Genomic DNA, 24,998 nt, shown 5'->3' with positions numbered 1-24,998 from the left:
ATTATATTCATGGGTCACAGTTTGACTTGTGAATATATTTTGTCTTTGTTTCCATACATCTCATTATTTTTTCAAATCAAGATAAAATTGCTTTGAATGTCCGGGGATTAAAAAGGTCATATCATAAGTATCTAAGAGTATATGGTGGGATTGATGTTGCACAGGGATTAGTAAAGTACGAAATGTGCTGTTTTCCACATTCCAATAAATAAACACAGTCCACCCTGTTCACACAAGTGGTCCTTTGGGTCCGACGTCCACTTTTGTGAGCTGCTGTGTGCATTTGAAATACATTGCAGTACACAGGGATGTGCCTTTGTATAATAAAGAGTATATGTGAAGGAGACAGGCTGATAATGAGACATCCCGTCTCTAATCAACCTTATAAAAGTCTGCAGCAGAACAGAAATGTGTATGGTGTACCAATAACAATTTTCAATTAATAAAAACATAATTTTGTCCATGCAGTCCCCTAAGATGGGGATTTGGTCTAACTTCAGGGCCTTACCTCATATGGTGCGAACAAACGTTAATGCTCTGTAACTCTCCCGCTCTCTCTCTCTCTCTGTGTGTGTGTGTGTGTGAGAGAGAGAGAGAGAGAGAGAGAGACACTCAGACAGTCTCTCGCAACACGCACATACGCAGCAAGGAATTATACTTGTCTGTATGGTTTGTTAGCACTCAAGAGATAAAACTTTACATGTTGCTCCCAATTAGCACAGCAGTGACCGTGCACTGTCTCCTGTGCTCAGCTTCCCTTCAGAAGAGGGGCTATTTATGTGAAGACTCGTGAGAATGTGAGAATTGAGGCAAGAGAGAGGAGATATGGACTATGTGAGATAGTGTGTATGTGTGTGTGTGTGTGTGTGCGTTATGAGGGAAAGAGGGTGTGTGAGAGGGAGAGAGAGAGGGAGTGAAAGAAAGAGATAGAGAGAAAGGGAGAATTGAAATGGTTTAAGCATCCATTCTGAGTGGAGAGACAGGTCCTATTAACATTTAACAGCATTTGTGCAACTTGGTGCCGAGGTTATGATGCAAATGAGGAGGAATTAAAACTGGCCAGAGGTTTGTCATTGATGGATTGCAGTCTGGCACTGCTCACACTTCCTAGTGTCCATCAGAAGCGATTACTGTGTAATTAAACCTTATTTCTGGACTCTCTAGTGCATAATTACTTTGTGAATGTAACCATCATCTAAAAGCTACAAAAATGCTTTACCATTTAGTCTAGCAGTCAGCTTGTGTCAGATATAGCCATCAGACAGAGCAAAAGAACTGTCACTTTTAATAAGAGGCAAAAAATTAAATGAAACAGTATGCTTATTACAGAAAAATTGGGCTTTCAAGAGTCCTTTCTGTTATTTGCATAATTTATCCCCCACCTCGCACCCCCCGACATATACACACACCGCAAGCTTTAGGCAATTTCCCTCACATTTAAATAGATTGCACATTTAAGGCTACTTAAGGAAAATTATCACTTTGCATATTTTAATTGTTATGAAGGAAGTGATTTGAGAGAGGTCTGTGGCTCATCCTCTTGAGCCATGTGGTTGCGAAGCTGTCTGATTCGTCTGCTCAGCGCTGCAGCTCCACAGATAACCTCCGAGTTCACACACATCCACTCCAGTTTCATCAGAATGCAAATGAAGCACAGAACACTGGGACAAGTGGATCTTTGATATTTACAAAATAGCCACTAATAACTTGAGTGTAATTTGTTTGACTCAACTTTATTTTTTTTCTCTTATCAGGCCTGATGTGTTTTTTTTTTGGTGTTGTTGTTGTTGTTTTCCTGGTCAAATGGCTCTTGTTTAAATATTCTGTGGAAAGAAACAAAGGGCATCTTTGCTGCTAGAAGCAGGGATGGAGGATGTGTACTGTATATATCTCTATATATATCTGCCTAGCTAGTTCTCTCTTAGAGCAGACATGCTGCTGTAGCACAAGCCAAAGATAGACACTGTGAGGTGGTAAACATGAAAACAAAGCATGTGCATGCATAAGCAGTTCGGTGTTTTGATGTGTATATCCAACATCGGTCACACCTGACACTGTGAAGGGGACAACCTGCTAAGGGAACAATATTATGTGGAGGCTCAACTGTACAGACCCAGTTAAACATGTTACTGACAGCTGGTTGCACTACAGTGGCTGCATGGTGTTACGGAAAATGGATTCAGTTGTCATCACACACACATGAATTGTCTTGATACTTACCTTCCTTTGCTATTATAGCTTCAGATTAGCAAATAACATCCAAAGAGACAAGTCAATTTAGCACTGATTTATATTTGAGCTTAATCAACAGATCACAACATGTTTAAACAGGAGCAGGCTTTATTTCTTAGGTTGTTTAACCCAAGACTAAAAATGTCATTTTTAATCGGAAATGTTTAAGAATGGTCTCCTTATAACTTCTAATCAGTTTTCAGTTGGAGAGGGAATGTCTACAATAGACTTGACTGAATTGTTCCTGTTTTCTAGTGGAGGTGATTTGTCGGGAAATGTTCTTCAGCATATTAGTGATGCTGAATAAGACTTGTGAACGGCTCCATCCTCCAAGGACAGCTCTCCATGGGAGACTTCAGCGTTTGAAGTGTTAGTGTTCTTGCCTTGACAAGCTTATCGGTGCTCGTGAGCGAGACTATTCAGACACTGACAGGCACTGATGATATGAAATTTTCTTTTTCCACACCCCCTTAGTTTCTGTAAATTAGTTAATTTTACTCTGCATCTTGTACAGCTCAAGTCTTTATTTAGAAAAGCTCTCTAAAAATGAAAACACGTTTTATTTACAGCTTTCAGTGCAAAGTACGGATGTTTCTCCCAAATGATTTGGCATAAATGACATAACACATGTACAAAATCTGTTTTTTTTTTCTGTGTTAAGAATCAGAAATAGTAGATATATTTTAGATGTGATGACAAACTACACCCACAGCTGATACTGATGTGATAGAAAAGAGAATTACCAACACTGACACAACAGGCCTATACTTTTCTGTTTTATGTTAATTGTACAGAAACTTCCCACACATACACACCTACTGATACCATGAAAAAGGAATTTAAAGTAAGGCTGTTTTTCTAATAAAAAGCAGATATGGATTTATAACTTATTAGAATCATGAGAAGTGTACTGGGGAAGGGAGTGCAACAAAACAGACCTTAAAATCAACCTCAGTAAACTGTTGCAAACTGAATTACTTACACCACAACACCAGTCATACAAAGAAATCATGATTTAAGTCATCAAGGACTGAACACTGTCCTCCACAAGAAACTGCTTGTAACGGAAACAGCACAGGCTTAAATCAATCACTCCATTGCAAATTTAAACAAGTAAAGGTACAAAATGCATCCAGTTTTCCGGGGGAAAAAAAAGAAAACATCTTTATTCAGTATTTCAGTAACCTTTATGTACCTTGAAATTAAAATACATTTAAACTGACTGTACCGTAAGTATGGCAATACATACACACATATAAACTTGTATGTGGTGCATTTTTTCGTTTGTATGCTGTATAATCATTAGCAAATGTACAATACGTACAGCTATGTGCAACTTTATTCTCTGTACATGTATATGAAAAGTAAAAACTCAGAGTCTTCATATCTTAATGTTATCCCTCATGCGCGCTTGTAGAACTGCAAGTGCACATACATATTAACATGTGCACTACAGCAACTGACACAGGATTAAAGCAATTTGTTAATGTACTTTTCAGGAAACAAATTTGCATTGGCAACCTTGTAGAAGACCTACACAGCCCACAACAATTCAATGGGAACATGGTATTGTAAATAAACAGTATGTGCGGGCTAACTTCATCTTTGCCCTCAAGGTGCCTCTTTTTTTCTTCTACTTGACAGTGTAAAGACAGTCTTTTTGAGGTAGACTGCTCTGATTCAAGGGCAAGACTTTTCATTTTTTGTTCTTTTTTTTTTTTTTTTTTGTTATTGTTTCAACATTTTATCCACAAATGCATGACATTCAAAATGACAGGACATAAGTACTACATGTACAATATGTAGCAATGAGGTAGAAATGGTTATAAAAGAAGCCAGACTATAAAACTACATAAGGATGGAATCAAAATCCTAAGCACTTCTCAACAAAATGTAATTACACAAATACTGACGGATTTTGGAAAAACAAAATGGTTCAAGTGACTGAGTTGGCATCGCTGTGAGACTCGATGTGCTTATCATAGGTTTACAGGTAAGTGTTGTTTGTGTCTACTGTTCCTTTCATCACATGACCCTCAACGACGAATGACTATTTTTAATGATACAACTACAGCATGTGACATATACACCGTATCTGAATAAATTTGTAATTGTTTTCCCTCATATCAGATCTTTCTCTAATCCTTTTTACTGTCTAGTTTGGATGACAATTAAAAACATACAATTTTAACTTCTTATCCATGTGCCTTTTTGCCTTTTGCTCTCTGCTGCACCGTGTGTGACAAGATCTGTTGTTGTCTGTTGGAGTGATTACAAGTACTACTTAATTTGAGTGGAGCGTTTCCCCTTTTCAACATACATTCCTCTGTCAGTCCAGGAACAGTCGACCTCTCACTGCACTTGTTAATGGCACTTAGGGCTTCTTATCGCCTCCTTGTCAAAAACCTTGCAATGAGCAAAATTACTTCTTAAAATTGGCTATCATGGACACAGACACAATTATATTCCAGTGTGGCAACAAGCCGTGCAGTATGTGACATTTTCTGCTAATATCTATATTGCATTCTTTAAAGATGAACAAATTATTTATAATATTTGCGCTTCTGTTTGTACTCCAGGCAGCGGTGAGTGACTGATCATAAACTGAGACAGGGAAAGAACTACAAATGATTCACAAAACTCATACACAAATTGCCAATTTCAATTATTCACAGCTTATACTATTGCATTAAAGACACTAAAATTCACCACTTCCTAAAATAAATCACCATATGGAAAAAAAAGCTGTTTTACTTTGGCTTCAAGGATCAATTCAACCAATACACACTTCAAATTGTAATATTAAATTCCAAAATATTTAAGAGGAACTGTGCAATTTTTAAGCTCTCTGCTCACTTCATAACTTCTCCAGTTAAAGCAGTAGGACAAACTTTTAAAACGTATTTTCCATTAGCATTGGCCCACTTTGCTGTATGACTGCGTGTTTTTAATGATTGAAGCTTTAAAATGGACTTTAACTTTGCTGAACGTTTTCATGTGAAAACAGATTTGATGGACCCTTTGGACTTATTGTGTGTATGTAGTAAGTGTCAGAAAAAAAGCTTATTATAAAAAAGGAAAACACTGACTCGGTCTTTAATGTTTTGTTGTCAAGGTGGTGCTGTGCAACAGTGTGTGAAAGGTGATCCAGCTAATTGTACTTTGGACCCACATTCATATAATCTAAGAAAACAATGCCAATGAAGCAACAGAAACAGGCATACTGTACATAGTCTTCTACTCAGTAACATGTAGTTCAACAAAATGTATCCCATGCTGAATGTTTTGAATTTGAAAACAAAATGATATGGCTTCTGGGTTGATCAAATAGTGTGGGGTCAACACTTTATCAGTTACTGTAACTTGTGCACATTCAATGAAAATGCTGTCACCTTGCATCTGGAGTGCCTATCTATAAATGTAACAAGATATTAATGTTGGCAAGCTTGTTAGCTTTCACTGCAGTTATGTAGTTTCTCATTATTGTGAGGATGCTCTGTATACATCCCAAAACAAGTCTGGGTGATTAATCATACTAAACCAGGTGGCAGCAATCAATATGCACACTGTCCAATAAAAAAAAAGACCAGGTAAAACATGTGCAATAGGCAACAAACATGAAGGGACCTCCTCTGAAAAACAAACACAAGATCCTTTAGTGCCTCTGCAGTATTATACGCCTACACCTACAGTGCTATCTACTTCAGTGGCATTTTTCAGTGAGCGAGTGCTTTGCTCTCCTTACTGCTCAGAGGACATAATACATTCAATAACACTTTTACTTGCCAATTCAGCTTGCCGTCAGTCTGGCTCTTTCATTGCCAAAACCGATGCATGGAAATGTACTGATTAATGGTAGCAAGTTTTGATTAACAGCACTGTAAACACAACAGTCGTGAAAATAACAACACAGAGTAAAAATAACAGTTCTGTATACAGCGAGACTACCCTTCAAGACATGTTCTTAAAAAGGAATGCCACTCAGTTCATAAATGTTACAGTCATTGACCAACCAATTCTTTTGTAAACTCAGCTTTAAAATAATGGACCAAGCCAAACATCACTATGTATGTTGTCACATTTAGATTTTCTATTTAATTCGGATTCTAATTCGGATTCTGGGGCCAAACGAGCTATGCCAACAAGATTCAACTGGTGAATGTTAGCTAATACAGACCAAATTGTCCTAAGGCAAAGGCATAAAATATCCCAAACCCCATAGTCAGTGGTATTCCCCTTTAAGTGCATTGTGTGGTGAGAAACAAGGTTCTTGGGATTTATCAAAATGTAAAGCTAACAGATTTTCCACACAACAAAACACTGTCTGGTGTTCTCTCAGAAAGTTTCCTCGTCAAACAGGCAGAATAGGTGTGGACATTTTGCTGTCTCCATGAATTTGTCTTTCAGAGATAACTAACAAACTGAGGTAGAAAGGAACTAAGAAAGGCTATACATAATCCTTAGGTTTCATTAATGATAAAACGGCGGCGGGATGGAATGAAATAGCTCGGGGCCGTTGTCTTCCTCAAGCCCAAGATGTTTGTCTGCACCTTTCAAATTTCTCTCAGCTCTGCATCACCACAAGCCTAAGTAAAGAAGGTGAAGAACCCCAGATGAATGACTTTTTTGTCTTGTAAATAAACCAGAATTGCTCCCATACATTCATTGCAGGAAACTTTTCTTCCATTTTGAGCTTTTTGAGGTATCGTATAGCCTTATGTGTTTTGATGATGGAATTATAAATGCAAGCCAGATGCTCTTGTGGTGAGCTTCGACACAAGCTTATGAGGTACTGTACATATCATTATCACTTTCCTGAGTTTTCAAATAGAGAACATCAAAAGAAATAATGGTAGAATTTTACATTTATATGAAGCACTGTAAATTCATACCATAACAATTTTTTAACAGCAATAACATGGTCATTTTGTGTTTCGATTGAAGTCACATTGTGAAATAATATTTGTTTTTGTTATTTTTTCTACAATGGAGAGGCTAGTACAGCAACCAAATTCACCCTAAGTTTGCTAAAAAAGCAAATCGCATTGTTCCAGCAAAAAAACTGTATGTCAGTGTTATTGTAATTAAAGGATTGACAAATACATAAAAACCTGTGTAAGGTAATGAAGCCAAACTGTAATTATGCCAATAAATTTAATTTAGCTCAAATTAACCACAACTGTTCACAGAGAGCACGAAACAGACACAGCTGTAGAGCACAGTTCTAATGGGAAAGAGAAAGCAAGTTTTTTTTGTCTCATTTTAAAGCTTTTTTTTATATATATTAGCACATGTCACCAATGAAGATTGTGAGAAAAAACAAAAAACTTAAACAGCACCACCTCAGGCACTTGATAGCAACTAAATCTCAAGATCAGCAGAATAGTATGTATATATATTTATATATGTATGTACAAAAACAGGGGGCGTCTTCTCCAAGTTGTTTGAGTTTTAGTGAGCACACTCACATAAAGCATTTAAGTAATTTATACTAATGTGTGATGTCCAGACCGTCAATTTGTGTCTGAAGCCTTCATTGACAATCCTTTTGTGTACACAGTAAGTTCATGTCAACACTGTTTGTTATATTTCTTGTTCACTGAAGGCCAAACACTTAAAGAACTTGTTAAGGTCTTTTTCATTGACTACAACCAAACATTTTATTCCACTCTGTGTACATGTCAAGTTCCTTTTGTGATATGCTGGGCTGGAATTTGCAAAACACATTGTCAAAGTCTTGGTAGGAGACCGGCCTCATCTGAGTGGGATGGATGGTCGATAGGTCGGTACCAGGAATGCCGTGCAGAGGACCAACCACAGCCTCTTGACACAGCTGGGCCACATCCAGTCCAGAAAAGCCCTCTGTCCTCTGAACCAGTAGTGACATCTCTTTGTCACTGAGACAGTAGTTGTGCTGTGAGAGCAGCTGGCTGATTATCTGGTGTCGTGCTGTCCCATCAGGCAAGGGGATGAGCAGTCGCTTGGTAAAGTACCTCCGTAGGGACTCTGGGATCTCTTCAGGCTTATTGGTGGAGCAGACCACGAGGACATGGTCCTCAGCAGAGGTCAAAATACTGTCGAGCTGCATGAGGAGCTCAGCCTTGAGGCGATTCACTGGGCTCTCCTCACTGAGCTGAGCTGACAGCAGGAGGTCCACCTCTCTGATGAACACCACAGCTGGCTGGCGACACCGGGCCACCAGGAAAGAAGCCTGGATGATCTTGTCCCCCTCCCCTAGCCACTTGGTCACTAGAGCCGAGCTGTTGAGTCGCAGGAAGGCAGCCCCCAGTTGGCTGGCCATGCAGTGGGCCAGCAGAGTCCTACCAGTTCCCTGAGGTCCAAATAAAAGGAGGGTCCGAGGTAATGTGGCAAGTCCACTAAACATATCTGGCCTTAAAATGGGCCATAATATCTCCTCTTTGATGGCTGCTTTGGCCATATCTAGGCCCGCAATGTCACTCCAGTCCACTGGAGGGCCCTGTTGAAGGATTTCTGTGGTCACCATCTCCACCAGGTTGGAGTCACTGTTCTTCAGTTGCTCCTCTGCAGCATGGATGGACGAGGTAGCCGTACCAATGTCAGGCCCTGTTAGGGGGTGAGAGAGGTGCTGTCTGTGCTCTTCTGTTTGTTCGCTCATGATGGGGGATCCAAACTTGCTATAGGGCTCACCCGTTCTGAGATCACCCACAGAGCTTTTGGTTGATCCATAGGATGGAGGGGTTAGTGCTCTGCCAGAGTGTATAATAAATTTTCTTTGTTGATCAGCAGACATTGGCTGTTTGGTTGGCTTGAACGCTAAAGACGATGCCTCGGCATTCCTGTGGAAGCCATTGCCCCTGTTTGAGTCTGAGATACTGCTGTCTGCTATTCTGTACATTGGGCTCTGTGAGGAGCGCTGTTGGTTGTAGTTGAAATTACAAAAGCTAGAGTCCATATCTCCATGTCCACTCATGTAGAAAGCTTTTCGTTTTAATGAGTTGGATGTGCTGCCATTCAAAGGTGTTGGTGCAATTGGTGTATGATTATGGGACTGGTAGGTGTAGCCAGGCAGTGTGGAGGGAGGAATTGGAGTAGGAGCTGCAATACCGGACGGCAGATAAGCAGAAGGAGGGGGTGCTCCCCCAGGGCTATAACCAGGGCCAACCGCAGTCTGAGAAGGATACCCTGTTGGAGGATAATTGTAGTTGGGAAGGTTTGGAGACCCAGCGGTGTAGCTCGGCACTAAGGTAGGGGGAGGAGGTGGGGGTGGTGGCTGTAAAAGCCCAGCACTGTGCAAAGGAGAGGGGTGTGGGGAGGGGAGGGCTGGGGTACTCTGGCCGCTGTAGCTAGAATGCAGGTATGAGCCGTTGTAGCTGGCAGTATATTCCTGAGAGGGGAGGCCAGAGTGGAGAGTAGTGGCTGTGTGGCTCCCACAGTTACTGCTGGAATAGCTAGGCTCAGACAAGCTGCTGGCCACCCCTGGGGAGCTGCCTATGCTAGCCGACACATCTGTAGGGGGTAGGGCAGCTGTCATTCCAGCTTTGCTCACAGATATAACATCTGGAGCACAGTTCATTGGGTAAATCCCCTCCTGCCAGGACTCATTCTCTGACTTTCGTCCATTCATGAGTCCAGTGGTGCTATCAGAGTAGGAACACAGCAGGGCTCTTTCATTTGGGCCCTCTAGGATCCCAGAGTACTTCTCTGCATATTTCTTAAGCAGATTGGAGGCAGTCAGTGCAGAGATGTCATCATTTGCCCATGCATACTGGTATGTTCGTTGTAAGTGCCCCCGGTAGGCCTCTACTTTGTGTGCTGGCGAGCGGGTAGTTGATGAGATGTCAAAATGTTGCTCTGCCCATTGTGTGTGCTCTGGGGTCCACTGCATCTTTAGACCTAGATATTTCATATAAGGAAGAAATATGTCAAAGTAAGCATCAACCATGGTTAATAATCATTTAAAATATCATTTATTACATTTATAGAACAGTCAAACAGTTAATAATTAAAATACTGTGGAGGATGCTAATAATGCATGGATTTTCTGATGTCTTTTCTAATTGCTTGGGTGGAGAAAAAGTGGGAAATTACAAAGAAAAAAGAACATTTTTCTTACTGACTTTCCAGAAAATGTTTTAAACGCAACATGCACACTAATATCCAAATGCCTCCCATCTGACAAACAGATGACGCTAACTGAACACACATTATGTTCAATACGAGGATGTGGAACCCATTCTGCTCTGTGTTGGGTGGTATAATCCGCCCAACGCAGAGCAGAATGACACAGACATTGCAGGTCAGTCTATAATCCAACTCTCATCTGAGGCATTCTGAGACAGTTTCAAATCTGCTTGGAGGAGAGCAGCAAAGCAATCTTCCTTGGCAGCGCTCTGTTGCTTTCATCACACAAACCCCTCAGCCCAGCATGAATTACGTCCACATCCAGTCTGCCTACTGCTTCCACGTCCACAGAGTGAGAGAAGGAAAAAAAAAAACATGCTTCACTTGTCTTTTTCTCTGCAGCCTCTCTATATGGCCCTGAGGGTTTGAATGACATAAATAATCAAGTTAAATCCTAAAGTCAATTTGCAAATAAAAGTTTTTACACATGCTGATGTCTTTTACTTTGCCTGGGATTATCAGAGGATGTACTATACCCCCAAAGAATATAAACTATTGCAGAGGTTGCAGCTCAAAATAATCAGAGATAATGTGACGAGCTTTGCACATCTTACATCAACAATCTGACCAAAAGCTACAGGAAGATATGTAGGAGATTCATTTAACAAAACTTTCCCCGCTTGTGACATTGGTCCATGCCCTTGCTAAGCAGGTGCTGCAGTGCTTTATATACTTTATACTTCAGTGGGTTAAGTCCAAATCACAGGATTTAAGAACAAACAGCCACTACTGTCCATAGGCAGATTACAAATGCAGTGTTTGTCTGCAGATTCCCTTCTGACTCCCTCCCAGCTATTTCCCCACCCGCCACACTAGACACCAGGAGCTAATTAGCAGGATGATGCTGCACTAATTGTGTTAATTTACAAGGTTTTAGTCAAAGAGATCCATGCTATGGCTCACATGGTTGTCAACCATCCAAGCTAATGATTAAGAAAAAGAGCCCGGGGAAAGAGGCCCAGCCAGACAAATATTGTAGCCATACTGTGCAGGAAGAGAAAAGCTCATGAACTGACAGAAAATAGAATATGAAAGGGAAATTTATATGATCACAAGGGACAGCGAGACTGATAAGAAAAACAACAAAATGTCACATAAACCGACACTGTGCTTTCTTTTCTTGAAATGTGTATAGACTGAAGAAAATGTATGAATGTTAAACCGCAAAGAAGTAACGAGTGCTTTAGAGCAACCGAAATACATCACACACCACATCTGGTCAGCTGTTTTGTTAGGTGTGGATGCAAAGCAAAAGTAAGACTCCTTAGTAGAAAAAATATTTTTCCACTGCAGCCTGTCACACACACACCTCATCATTATTATATTAAGTTTTTTTTTAAACTGTCGAATACACATTTTTTCCACATTACTGCTGAGAAAAGCATTCCCTTCCAAACAAACAAAACAGTATTTGGACAAGAGCAACTAGCACTGTGTAGTCTGCCAAAAAAATCTCAGCCATTCACAACCTTTAATGACGCTGCAGTGCAAGTATCAGGATAATAGTTTTTGTCAAATCACTCAGCAGAGTTCATTAACACTCAAGGCACATTTTGTCAATAACAGCTTATTGAGTGAGATTCTTCTATTACAGTTAATCCTCTCGGAACAATGTGCCACTTTGGACAATCAAAGAAGTGCTACTCAGAAAGTGTACTTGAGATCTCTGAGCATCAGGTATTTTATAAAATGGACCCCTCCAAGATGATTATATAAATACAGCACAGTGCTAAAGGCTGACAAAGACTTTCACTTTCTATATAAGAAATAACTCAAAGCCGAGATTTGGTATTGTGGAGCAGGGCATTCTCTCTTCTACAGGCACAAAACGTCTGTTCTATTAATACAGAACCTACACACACAAAAATGCAAGAAGACATGCATTCCTGAAATATGTTTTAGCATTACATAGAAGCAGTACAGCAATCACATAATGAAATTGTCATTATGATTTGTGCTGTGGCGTGTGAGGGTAAAATTATTCTGTTTTTTCTTAATAAGATATTTAGAAAGCATACTATCTGAACGAGAATCAGAGTTTTTGGTTTCTATAAAGGTTATGGACAGTAAATGCATCCGCGCACAAACAGCCATATAAGCACTAACACATACATAGACACAAATGCACTCAGATGCACGCACACACACACACACACACACACACACACACACACACACACACACACACACACACACACACAGTACATTAGCATAATGATCTTGTACTTTGGTAGTACGGTAAAACGTTGTCCTCTATTCCACCTGCCTGGAAATTCAAATACAACATCCACAGGTTCCTTTGTCTTTCTTTGAAATGGTATAATTACAGAGCGCTCCATTAGTGGAATGTTTTCAGATAGCCTCGGGGCTTGGGCTCAAATTCCACTGATCAGCCACCAACAAATGCAGTCTTTGTTAGACTAATGTTTTTATCAATTCATTTTCATCCTGATTAATCCTTCATGGTAAAACTGAGATGATGGTAGTATAGGAAAATAATCTGTGTTTTTGTCTGACATTTATCCAAATTTTGAAGTTGTCTCATAGACGGACACAAATGATCACTCTGCTAAATTTGAGATTAATCTGAGGAAGCACGTATTAGTCTTAACAGCACAAAATTCTTTGAAATTATTCATGTGAAAAATAAAAATTATGCCCTGTAAATTTGCATTATTGTTGTTATTTCACTCTCAGTGAAGACAAGAAAGAAGAGCTGAAATGCATTTGACATGTGATGCCATAGTGTTATGCTATGGTGTTTAATTTCTTGTTCAGTGATCATCATCGATGAAACAGAGATGCTGACCTTTTTGGGAACTATTAATCTGGTAGCCTAGGCCATTTTTAAGCAAACAAGACTGAGCTCTCACTCTGTCCATCCAATTTCCCAGTGCGTAAATTGGACCGCCGCTTGCACAATTCTCTATTCATTACTGTGCTGCTGAAAGGAAACACAGAGGTGGCAGAGCGGTTTTCTTTTCCTCTTTCTATGTGTGTGTGTGTGTGTGTGTGTGTGTGTGTGTGTGAGAGAGAGAGAGAGAGAGAGAGAGAGAGAGAGAGAGAGAGAGACGGAGCAAAATGCCTTCCAGGAGGATTCCCAAGCATAAAGAGCTGGACTTTCCTCCCGTTTTTGGTTTGGGGGAGGGGAAGGTGGGAGGGTTGAGGGAGAGGGAAGTGAAAGCTGTCGTAATTGAAACGTGGCCTAATCAGACTCATTACCATTTTTACCAATTTGCACCACCAAAGATGCTTATTAGGTAACTGTGTTTAATAAGCTGCTCTTTAGAAAACTAACTGTAATGAGCTCTTTAAAGTCAGACTTGAGCATGATTACGCACTGGAAGTGTTTTGCAGAGCCCAAGCAGACTGCTACATTTAGGCATGTACAATGTCATAATTAAGCTACACAAACTCTGCACTTCACACCACACAATAGTCCCAGCTGAGGCCAGAGACATGCTGAAAAGTATTTATAATTACTGATCATTACAACCCTGGGATTTTCATTGCCGGACGTAAACATAATTATGGGAGCTTTTGCTTTTATTCTGCACACACAGACCACTCTGCTTGACAAGCGTGCAAATATTGCAGACAGACGGTAATTACGTTTATAAATAAAAACAAGCTCATATTCATATTCAAATTCACTGGAGATATTTTAAGTAGGGGTGGGGCAAAACATTCTAATACAATGTGAAATGGTAATCGGTATAGCTGCAGCGTCCCATTCATCTCACATATCAAGTTAAGACTATTTAAACTCAATTTAGAGCTCCATGTGGCAGTAATTCCAATCTTTAGACGGCAGGGTGCCATTTAACCCCTCATTTAGAAAAAGATATTCCTTCCTCACTCACTGTCTTTTCCGGAGCTGCTGCCCATACATTTCACAGTCTGACCACCCATGGCAGCAAATTACTACATGTCTCCACACTATCAAAGACCACTGATCCCAGTGGATTCTATACTAATCCGAACATAAAAGGTGGAAAATGACTGTACAAGCTTGCACTTACAGTATGTTTATTGTATTTGATCTGCCTGTCAAGGAGACAACTTTCTGTCATGGGACTTCTTTGTAATCATAATAATGCTCATGATCGTACAGCAAGGAAAATGACACCATTACAACACAGACTAGTTTTTTAAAGCAGGTATTTTAAATGTCGGAAATATTGTTACCTGTAGCAGAATATTTTGGATGAAACAAATGAAAACAAGAATTTACGACCGCCTTCTATTTCTGCGTAAACGCCTGCTTCACCTCAAACTACTTGAAAAGATGGGATACATCAATTAATGATTCAGTTTGATAAACAATGAATCAGATTATATCAGTCTTAGTATTAGATTAGTCCATTCATTAATGTTATTAATAATGCAGTTGATGCAATGCTGCAAATGTTCATCACAACCAAAAAACGAGCCAAAAAGAAAAAAAACTGCAAAAGTAAAGTACAATGTTTGAATTTAGTAGCAAATTGGTGAAACTACAGCTATCTGGGACATATGTTAATTAATAAATTAATTAATAATTTAACTTAATTAAATGTAAGAAATAATTTTATGTCAATTAATAAATGCTTTGTGTCATTTATTACCACTTAGTTTTTAAATAGTTTTAGGTTAATCAGAAAACCTTGGGTCAAAAATAATGAGAAATTGACTATTTGTTGAAATGGCAGCACAGAAAGTATAAAACATGAACTGATCTGATGTGGTCACAAAAAAAATGATTCTTAACATCCAAAGCTGGCCCCAAATGTTATGGGATTTTATTTGATAAACCACAACTGGGATTTATTTTGTCAATTTCATGTCGATAGAGTTGATTAACGGCACAACTGCGTTTCAACAGTGCATATTTGACAAAGTGTGTTAAAGAAAAACTGTTGCTTGTTAAGGAAACGTATACTGTAAAACTGCGTGGCAGCGTGCACACTCAAAATGCACCAATTTTGTTATTATCAGTTCTGATAGTCACATGTATTGGCAGGTGTATGAGATGAATCTGATGCATGAACTGGATAAGTCAATATGTGTGCATATATTTTCACAATAAACATCTGATTTGTGAAGTGTTTTTTCATGATGGTATTTTTTGGCAATAGTTTGTACATTCAGTAAAGACTTCTCTAAGTGCTTTACTTCTGTCATTAACTTTAAGTTTCTAATTCCACATCTGGGAAAGGATGCAGTCAGATAATTTATCTGCCAGATCCCACCTCTCTACGCAGGCGTCCTAACCAACCAGGATGTGTTGCTCACACATGATCCCTAACTGGCTTCCCACCCGCAAACTCTGCCCACTGTGGCACCTTAAACCTCACGTGAGTTGGAGGCACCGCTAGCAGGAACTAAAGTCCAGCATCTGTGGTGGGCAACATTAAAAAGATGCTGACTCACTAAGAAAATTGCACAAAACATTAACAAATATATTAATGAACACATGACATTAAATATTTCACTACAATATCACACTGTATAATGTATTTCCGTAGGCAGAAAATTTTCTGAAAAGAAAAGCCACAAGTCATCTTCTACCAGGGGTCAGCTGATTAATCGACACTGACAAACAAACTAACAATATCCATGAAACTTCCCCAACTGTGATCAGTGGGTGCACAGTCTCCACCAGTGGCGTGGCGACATACAACACCGTTTTGCACAGAGGCATCGTACCCAAAGTCAAAGTAAAGCCACTGTAAACCTGAGATCATTTATATTTAAGTGAAAGTTAACTTTAAATATAAGAAAGCTTAACTTTCCTGTTTATCCTCAGCTGTCTCTATCAAAATAAAGGCAAAAGCCCTAAAAACTGATCGTTAATGAAATCCACTATTCCACTATTGGATCAACCTCTGTCCTCTACACCTGGACCATGTAATAATGCAACACTCTGTGTGGTCCCTGTTTATCTATGCTTGTTAGTGTGTGCATGTTCCAGCAGTATGAATGAAAGGTGATTCCTGAAACAGGTGACATATTTACTGAAACCTGTTGTGGTGACCAGAATTAAAAATATGTAATCATCACAACAGTCATTGTCTGGCCCCAAGTGGCCTCACCAAAAGCTACTATGTGATCAAGTTGTACACTAAATTAAATTAGTCCTTAAACATCACACACCATTTATAGTCTGTTTTCATACATTCAATAAGAAATGCCAACAGCAGTAACAGTAATTTTCCTGTTTGCAAAATATATACTCTCACATAACACACAGAAGAATGAAACAAAATGTCACACAATAAAGGCAACACAAGACCAAAGATTAGACAAACCTTTTCTTAAATTTGACAAAAATGACCAGTTTGGACCAGTGTTAACTGCCTCAGGGCTTGTTGATATCATCTCAGGGAACTGAGCAGGATGTAAAACTGACTAACTGAAACCAGTTTGCCAGTTAAAATAACTCCAACCCATTACAATCCATTAGCTTATTATCCTTCTCTATATACAGCAGCTACAACCAAACTGTATGCTATTAGGCCACGTGGTTTCACCTCTGAATAAAAGCATAAATCCTCAGTATATGATATGTGTTTTATCTGCAGGTACACAGAAAATGCACTCCTGCAGCTTAATATATACACGCCACAAGATGATGTTTATTTAAAAAAGAACCAGAAAGCCTGCTCCTCTGATAGTCAGTCTAAAAAAGTCCTAAAATCTGTATCAATCTACAGCGCAGCACCATTATGTCAACAGCAGCTGTAGGAGCCTGTAACAGAATAAAACTGTTTGCTGGCACAGGGCTGTTGGTAATTTGAATAATTCATCTAAAATGCGATGAGAAGATGTAAATGTTCCCACTCAGAAATCATCTCATAATTTAACTGCACAAACGCCCAGTTTGGATATGAGATGCCTTTAAAAGAGTTGGTATAAAACATATGACTGTGTACTGTGTCAATGTTTTGAATTTAAAAGCGATGATAAAATAATATTTGGAGTTCCAACCCGTTCTCATTCCAGGTCATCAGATCTCGGCGCCGCTTTGTCACACGCCACTTACGTTCCACGTCTGTCTACGAGATTCAAACCCTTCAGGCTACAAAGTCTTTCTAACATGTGCTTAGCATAAGAACACTTTGGCTAAAGTTGAGACATGAAAAGTTCTTGGTTGGATTAAGGAAAAGGTGACGTTCAGTTTCACACAGGATGTGAACTCCGGTCTTCAATTGCTCTGATCATCTCATACTGATGTGGATGTTTGAATTGGAGGCACAATTTAAAGTGGTGTTTCTCTTTCAGACGTTAAAGGGACGGTATTTGGCAATTGCTGTGTTTCCTCGTTACACTGAACATGGGCATTGTAGTTTATTTTGAGTCAGTCCTCAATAAAATACCATGTTTCTAACAAGCAGCTGAAAATAGATTCCAACAAAATAACAACTTTTTGTTGACAGACAGGATCATTTATGTTTTCACATTTAATCTCTTCCAGATTCCACGACCTTCTGCTACACAGGGCAGTGGCTCATCTGCTGGCCAGCTTCCACAAATAATAATTTTTTGATTTGTCTAAACAACTTCAAAGAAAGCTTACTGGTTGCTTTTAGTGACAGTAGTGTTGAAGAATCAGCATGCTCTTGGAAAAGATGTTTATACTGTTCTTGCCATAGAGACAGATGGCGTATATGGCAAACATCACTGCGGTGCTCAGTGAATATACACAGATACGGAAAAACTTCAATTTGATAACATAATGCATTTTTTGTTACATACCCTGGATACTCTCACATCCCATGGGTTTTTGGGCTGAGCCGATGATAAACTCTATTTGCTTGAGGGGAACATGTATTTCTCATTTTTCCCTGTAATACAGTGAATTGTAAGGTTGAGAAATTCTCTGAGCTGTCATTTCTCTGTCTCAGCGATGCTAATTAAACCATGACTCTTCAGGCCAAGAGGCCCCCGAGGCTACATCTTCCATTACTACCGTAAGTGTAGCCAAATCCACACACATGCTAAACTAACAGCTCTCCACACACAAGTAGAACTTGTACACTGAATAAAATAAGACAATTATAGGAGACAGGCTTTATAGTGTTCTGTAGTGCATAATACTGATGAATACTCAAATGGCTTGTTAGTCAGTAAGAACACAGTTGTTGAATTTAGGCACTTGGCGAAACTTGTTTCACATGTACAGTAGAGGCAGTGGTTTTTGCGAGCCCCTATGAACTTGGCTACTCTGACTCTCAAGGGATCACTTACACACTTCAGGAGAGAAGAGAGGCAGATTGTGACCTTGCTTCATGAAGGCTCATTGACCAAAAGCTACTCACTAACATCTTCACTCCCCCAAGTCTTGTTACCCCAAGGAAGAGTCCAATCAAAGACATGCAAGCCAGTGGGTGGGTGGGTGGCGGGGGGGAACACAAAGAGGAATATTTTTGTAGGCTTTTCTGGATTTATCACATCTTAACTTTTAGTGTAAGGCAATTGGTTTGATGGCACCAGGAGCCAGCCATTTGAATTTAAAACCAGCAGAACAAGCCCCGATGGAAATTAACAGATTATCTTGTTCACTGGTCCGATTCACAACTGTGATTACTTCACACTTCCAACCATTAGACTTTACAGCCATGTTAACCTGGTTAAGACAGGAAGGAAATCACATTGCGAAAAAATCTCATTCTTGAGACACAAAAATCAGATGTGCTGCTCTGTTTTAAGTCTATAGCTAACAAAGAACTGCTTAAGCAATGTTTAAGCATTTAGCTACCAAAAAAATGTACCTACACATCTGTGCTTTCATCAGAACACCAATGCATACAATGTAAAACAAGCCTTTTGACCACAGAGGATATACTATTCTTCTCTCTATGACGGAAACATCACACAGAACACAACACTGCAATGTTGACAGAACCTACATGAGAACCAACTAAAAGAAAATTAAGATTTGTTTGAATCAGCCTAAAATCATTTCACACAGTCATTCAGAAATGATTTCAAATGCACACGTGGAGTTCAAAAGTGAACTCTGTTTTGAAAACACAAGGAAAGCAAGGGCCACCTTTTGTTCTATTTATCATTTCCTATGCGCTAAAACGATTAAAAGTTTAAATTGAACTCTAATTGAAAATACCCAAGGGAACAGAAAAAGGATGTTTGCCTGTAACCACTGCCAGCTTTTCGTTGAGGCATTCTGTGGTATCGACTGCAAGTCTCAAAGAAGGTCACTTCTCCAACACAGGCCAGACAAAAGGTGAAATGAGACAACTGAAGCAATCTTAGGTCAATATGAAATAGAAATCTCTCAGCTATACTGTAATAAAGTTACTGAAGTGAAGTAGTGAAGCCATAAAGGGGAACTTTTACAAGGAAAGAGCTGTCTGGGAGATTGGTTCGCCCACTGGCAAACAATGGCTTCTGAGAGCTAAGGTGGCACGGTCAGTGCAGCACCAATCGCTTTGCGAAGGAAGTTTAGTCTTACAAGGTATTTAACCTTACATATATTTATACATGAGGCCAAAAAAACTGCAATAAGAGGGTGTTTAAAAATTAAGCTAAGTTTCCTTGAAGGAGTTTTAAAGTTGTGAACTGAGAATCATTATTAATTTCTTATGTACCTGATTGTTCCTGCACATAATTGCCGCAAAGGGAAGTTGTTTTTTTTTGTGTGTGTGTGTGTTATGGCTGGACCATCAAATCAAATCCAATGCTAATGCTTAAGACGCTTTGTACAGCTCTTAGCATTTAATAAAGGATATCGAGTATTTTTTGGTTTTGAACAAAATCTGTTCCCACAATGTGAATTTGTGATGGGGTTTGAGGAGTATAGCGCTCACACTGCAGTCATTCGCTAAACTGAAAAAAAAAAAAATCCATGCGCATGAATAGGAAGTTGTATACTGAGTGATGCACTTATTATGACTATCAGTTCGACAACATTATGCGCAGAGAGCAAATCACCTGTTGACCGATATGCAGAGAGAGACTGCATGAACCTGCTCTATAAAAATAATTGTGGTGATGGTGACAGTAGTACAAGTTGTGTCAGAAGCTGCTGCACAGAATATCATCATGGAAAAATCCCACGAAATTGATTTGAGACAGGACTTCTTTTCTGCAATTTCTTTTGTTTCAGTGCCAAGCAGTAAAATCAGGGAAAAACGTTAGTATTTTTGGATTAACTTCATTTCACTCTTTTCCAGCCAAACATCTCAACACATTCTACTGTTGACGGATTTCAGGTTTTAGGTTATGGGATGGGATGGTTCTGTGATCCCATTTAATCGTGAGTTTTCTAAATCCACTTCACACACAATTAAGGATATGACTTCATAAAAGAAAATTTAGATTCATTTTTGCTTGTATTTTGCATACACTGTGGCACCTTTACAAGTGAAAAAAAAACCTAATTATTTTTCTGTTATTTCCATCACTGTAACTGTAAACTGGCTCCATCTATTTCTTGAAAATGGCCATTTAAGATACAGAGCCAGCAATACAAGCCTTGAAAAAAACTGCAGTCTATGTTCTTTTTCTTCCAGTAACTGAAATGTTTTCAAATGTCAAAAACACAAAATGAAACAAGTAGGACAGAAAATACAATAGCATGGTCAAAGACCAGTGTAGTCTCCATCGACTTACTGTCTCGTTCTAAAAATTAACCACTCAAAAACAGGAGCTGTTTGCGGTCGCAATTCAAATATAATAATTGCAAATGAAACACAACAAAAATTTTGAAATATTTCTCTTTTTGCGTGACTGGTTTAAACTGTTGCAGAACACATCAGCGTGGATGTTGTAGCAGGACAACACACTTGTATTAGCAGCACACTTGACAGCTGTATGAAGCAGGGGGATGAGAGAGTGGCAGCCTTCAAAGAGTTCAGTGCTTTGATAGAAATGAGGCAAGAAGGGCCGTGCAATGAAAATTATTCTAGAGTATTCCTTAATAGATTATGAAATGAAGGAATGAAAAAGAGGTTAATCTGTGGCACATGCAATTGTGAAAAATAAATGAGATAATTAATAGAAATTGAGAGGTAGACATTTCAAATCTTTCTACGTCCTCTTTGTTTAACTAACACCTCTCTGGTGTTACATATCGGTTCCTCAGGCTAGTTCAGAGTGATTTTACACGGCCAAACAGAAAAAAAAAAGAAAAAAAAATTAAACACACACAACAAGCACATTGCATTACATTGACCTCAATATGCTGTTCTTTATACAGTTTAAAGTAATGATTGTTCTACAGTGTGCTGTATGTGCATGCGAAGAGTTCAACCAATTAAAACCTAATTAATTAGACACAATTCTATTAAGAAACAAATCCCACTCATCAATATACACAACCTGGGGTCACTCAATGCTCAAATGTGAATTGGCTCTATGCAGCACATGGACTAGAGAATAGCACAATAGCACTTTTGGAGCTCACAATAAACATCTGATGGAGCTCATCAGTGCTGATAGATTTTTCTTCCCTGGACAGCAAGCAGGACCAGGAGGTGTCGCCTGGACGTGCAGCGACCTTTCCCTCAAATGGTCAATATTAGGAAAAGGATCACGGTGTTCACTATCACAAACGTTCACATGGTAATACGCACAGCAATGCAGTCATGCTGCCCCGGAACTCTACTCATCAGATACCGATCATCAAATGTTTAATGCATGCTACAGTACAGTCTAAATATTTTAATTATTGTTCATCTCCGTGGATGAATCCTGTGCTGCGTTGCTGCAATAAAAACTAAAAATTGAAAGAGACTGAAAAAAAAAGAAAAGTAAAAAATCCTTGCTTGACCTTGAGTTGATCAATTTGAAGTGTTGCACACGAGTGTTTAAAATAAAGAAAACAAGTAGTCAAATTTACTCGCTTAGCTATAGTGTGTCTCTTAGTGTAAGTCTGCATTTCCTGTCTTTCCAGATGACATTAGTGTGAATAAGTATATTCAAGGAAGTGATTAATGATTCATTTCTGTGTGTGTTCATGTAATGTGTTTTACAGTTTTTAACCCATATTTCACACATTTGATTTATGACCATTAGTGTGAATTTAAACCACCACAGGGAAACAGACCAAGTATAGTATTAACACAGAAATCACTTTTAATAATATTCAAACAAACTGTGTGTGTTACGTGTAAACTGGAGCTGCGGTTTAAATTTAGTCAGAGTGTCCTGGAAATGCTATTAGGTAAACTGTTGAGCTAAACAAGATTTTTAACTGCTTTGTGACAAAAATAGCAGAGTTGCTTTATGGCCTATAATTGCAAGACTTGGAGGAAATCTGCTTGATTCTTCACTGTACACTAGCTGGATGTTTGTCTTCCTTCAACCAGCTTTCCATCCATTTCAAAGAACGTTTAAAAGAAGAAAGTAGGCAAACGGCCTGCTGGCTGAAACCTGCAATAATGAAAATAAAATAAAAAAACAAAAAACAACAACGACTACTTCACAGTTTATTTGTTATGTTTTGCCTCTCTTACAGGTTATGCTCACACTGTTAAATAAATCTGCCTCTGGCTAGTGCGAGATCCCTTGATGAATTGTGAACAGCCGACAGTGAAGAGTCTAAGTATGCTGGTCCACTTTATACAAGGCAATTCGTACAGCCTTGCTCATTTGGGTATGCATGAAATAACAATATCCTACTGGGAACGTTCTGAGTTTCAAACGTTTGGGGTCAACTACACGAGCAGATTCCACATGTGCAGCCCGTGGCCACTGAGGTCTGGAATCTACCTCCCTCCTGGCTGGGTGACGTTGCATGTTCTATTTCCAGACCGAGGGTTGAAGTGAGGCTGCAGGGAGTGTAACACTGACCCACATGACCTGTGGCCTAGAAAAGCTGCCTGAAGCTCTGCACACTAAAAACTCCTCACTCCTTTGCTACAGCCTTTTCAAAGGAAAACAAAACCTTTGCGCATACCATGTGTCTTTTCATGCCAAATGATTTGCATCCTTTTTATTCACATCTCTGACTTGTTGTCAATGTATTCCTTGCTGTTGTGAAGCCTGATGCTCACTCTCTGAAGTCTCAAGTGGGAAGAGAGAAAGGAAGTCGAAGAGGCAAAACTGCTTTACTTTCAGGCCCAGTGTCTACAGGCCACATGTCTCCAGTCATCTGTCACTAGTTTACATACATACTATGACACTTCCTCTCTCTGTGGGAACCCGTTGTCACCACTTGGCCGCCAGCAGAGGCTGACTGGGTGCTAGATGGGTCTCCCCCAGGTACCTCTAGGGAGCCACATTAGGCCTAGCTGACAGACTGACAGGAACACGCAGACATGCACAGGCAGGCACACACACACACAGAGTCCGTTCTTTGCCCAAGCACTCACTCCTCCCACATTACGCCAGCTCACATGCTCCCAAGGCATGGCACACTTTGCATAAAGCAGTGACTTTGCTCTACATCAAATTTTTTCAGACACAAAATTATTTTTCAGCCCTCTAGCCTCTACATGCTACATGGAAGTTTTGAAATGAATAATGGAAACAACAGAGCTGAAGACTCATGGGATCCATTTAAAGACGTGGGAGAGGCGATGCAGTCAGGGTCTGGGCTGCAGAAACATCACGCTCCAAGTAAATGAATCTGCTATTGTTCTGTACAGTACAGAAATGCTGTGCAGGCCAATTAATGCCCACAATGACATAGTCTTCCTTTAAATCAGGAGAGCATTGGAGGGAAAATAAATAAATAAATAATACACTTTTAGTTTTTATTGTAAAGAAAAAGATATGAACTGACGGCAACAACCAGCCACAAATTCCATTTTGTGCGCTTCTTATGTCTGCAGACGTAATGCTGGACTGCCCAGTGCAATCATACCTTTTTTAACAGAACACTGTTTAGTGAACATAACATCCTAGAGAGTGGAAATGGACAAACAGGGACATGATTTCTTTTGCTATGTTTAGCTTTTCTCAGCAAAAAAAAAAAAAATACATTTGGTACTTCCACCTTGCCTCCCCAGATGCTTAAAGTGGAAGTGAGTGAGCGAGCGTCGGGCAGCACCAGCTATTTTAGACCATGCAAAGTCAACACGACTCCCTGAGGTGATTTTCCGATAATGAACACAAAAGAAGTGTCAGCCCTCATAAAGCTCTGTGATGATGCTGAACTCTTGAGCACTCTTTTTTTTTCTCTTTGCGCTCTTATTTTTCTGATTTAAATTAATCTAATTCCGTGTGGACTCTAAGAGGGACTGTCAAATAGGCCACATGCCAGACAACAAGACTTCTAGTGGCAATTCACTTAAATCATGCACGTGAGATTCAAATTGTCTTTATGTATTAATCTGCCAGTCATCAAAACACAATAATTTCCTGATTGTTTCGTATTTATATATTTCTTCATATGCCAACTCTTACAGGTCACAGGATCACCTCCATCTCTCACAGCTATTTCAAAGAAGACAAAAGGTTACTTGTGGTTTATAGAGTTAACTAATGCAGCGCCTTATGCCTTAATAAGCTGGGCTCTATAACAACAATTCCTAACTTTGCTTGTTATCCCCAAATATCCCCACGTCCCGCCTCACTTCTGCACATGCTGCCGTGGTCACGTCACAGTGTCACTGCAGACACCCGCTGCCTTGCCGCCGCCTGACACCTTAAACCTC

The 24,998-nt window shown here is 39.5% G+C and overlaps 1 protein-coding gene across 3 annotated transcripts in view; it reads right to left on the bottom strand.

Moving 5' to 3' along the window:
• Positions 1-2,741: 2,741 nt before the first annotated feature.
• Positions 2,742-24,998, bottom strand: part of fign (fidgetin) — a 29,435-nt gene continuing 7,178 nt past the window's right edge. For all 3 annotated transcript variants that reach the window (XM_046404611.1, XM_046404612.1, XM_046404610.1), the window contains one exon: positions 2,742-10,107. In XM_046404611.1, the coding sequence (XP_046260567.1) occupies positions 7,871-10,107 (2,237 nt within the window). In that variant the 3' untranslated portion in view covers positions 2,742-7,870. The remainder of the gene's footprint in view (positions 10,108-24,998) is intronic.

This window comes from Scatophagus argus, chromosome 11 (genome assembly GCF_020382885.2).
Source record: "Scatophagus argus isolate fScaArg1 chromosome 11, fScaArg1.pri, whole genome shotgun sequence".
NCBI classification, from domain to species: domain Eukaryota; kingdom Metazoa; phylum Chordata; class Actinopteri; family Scatophagidae; genus Scatophagus; species Scatophagus argus.
The sequence above is the reverse complement of the archived record's forward strand: the minus strand, read 5'-3'. Positions and strand labels throughout refer to the sequence as shown.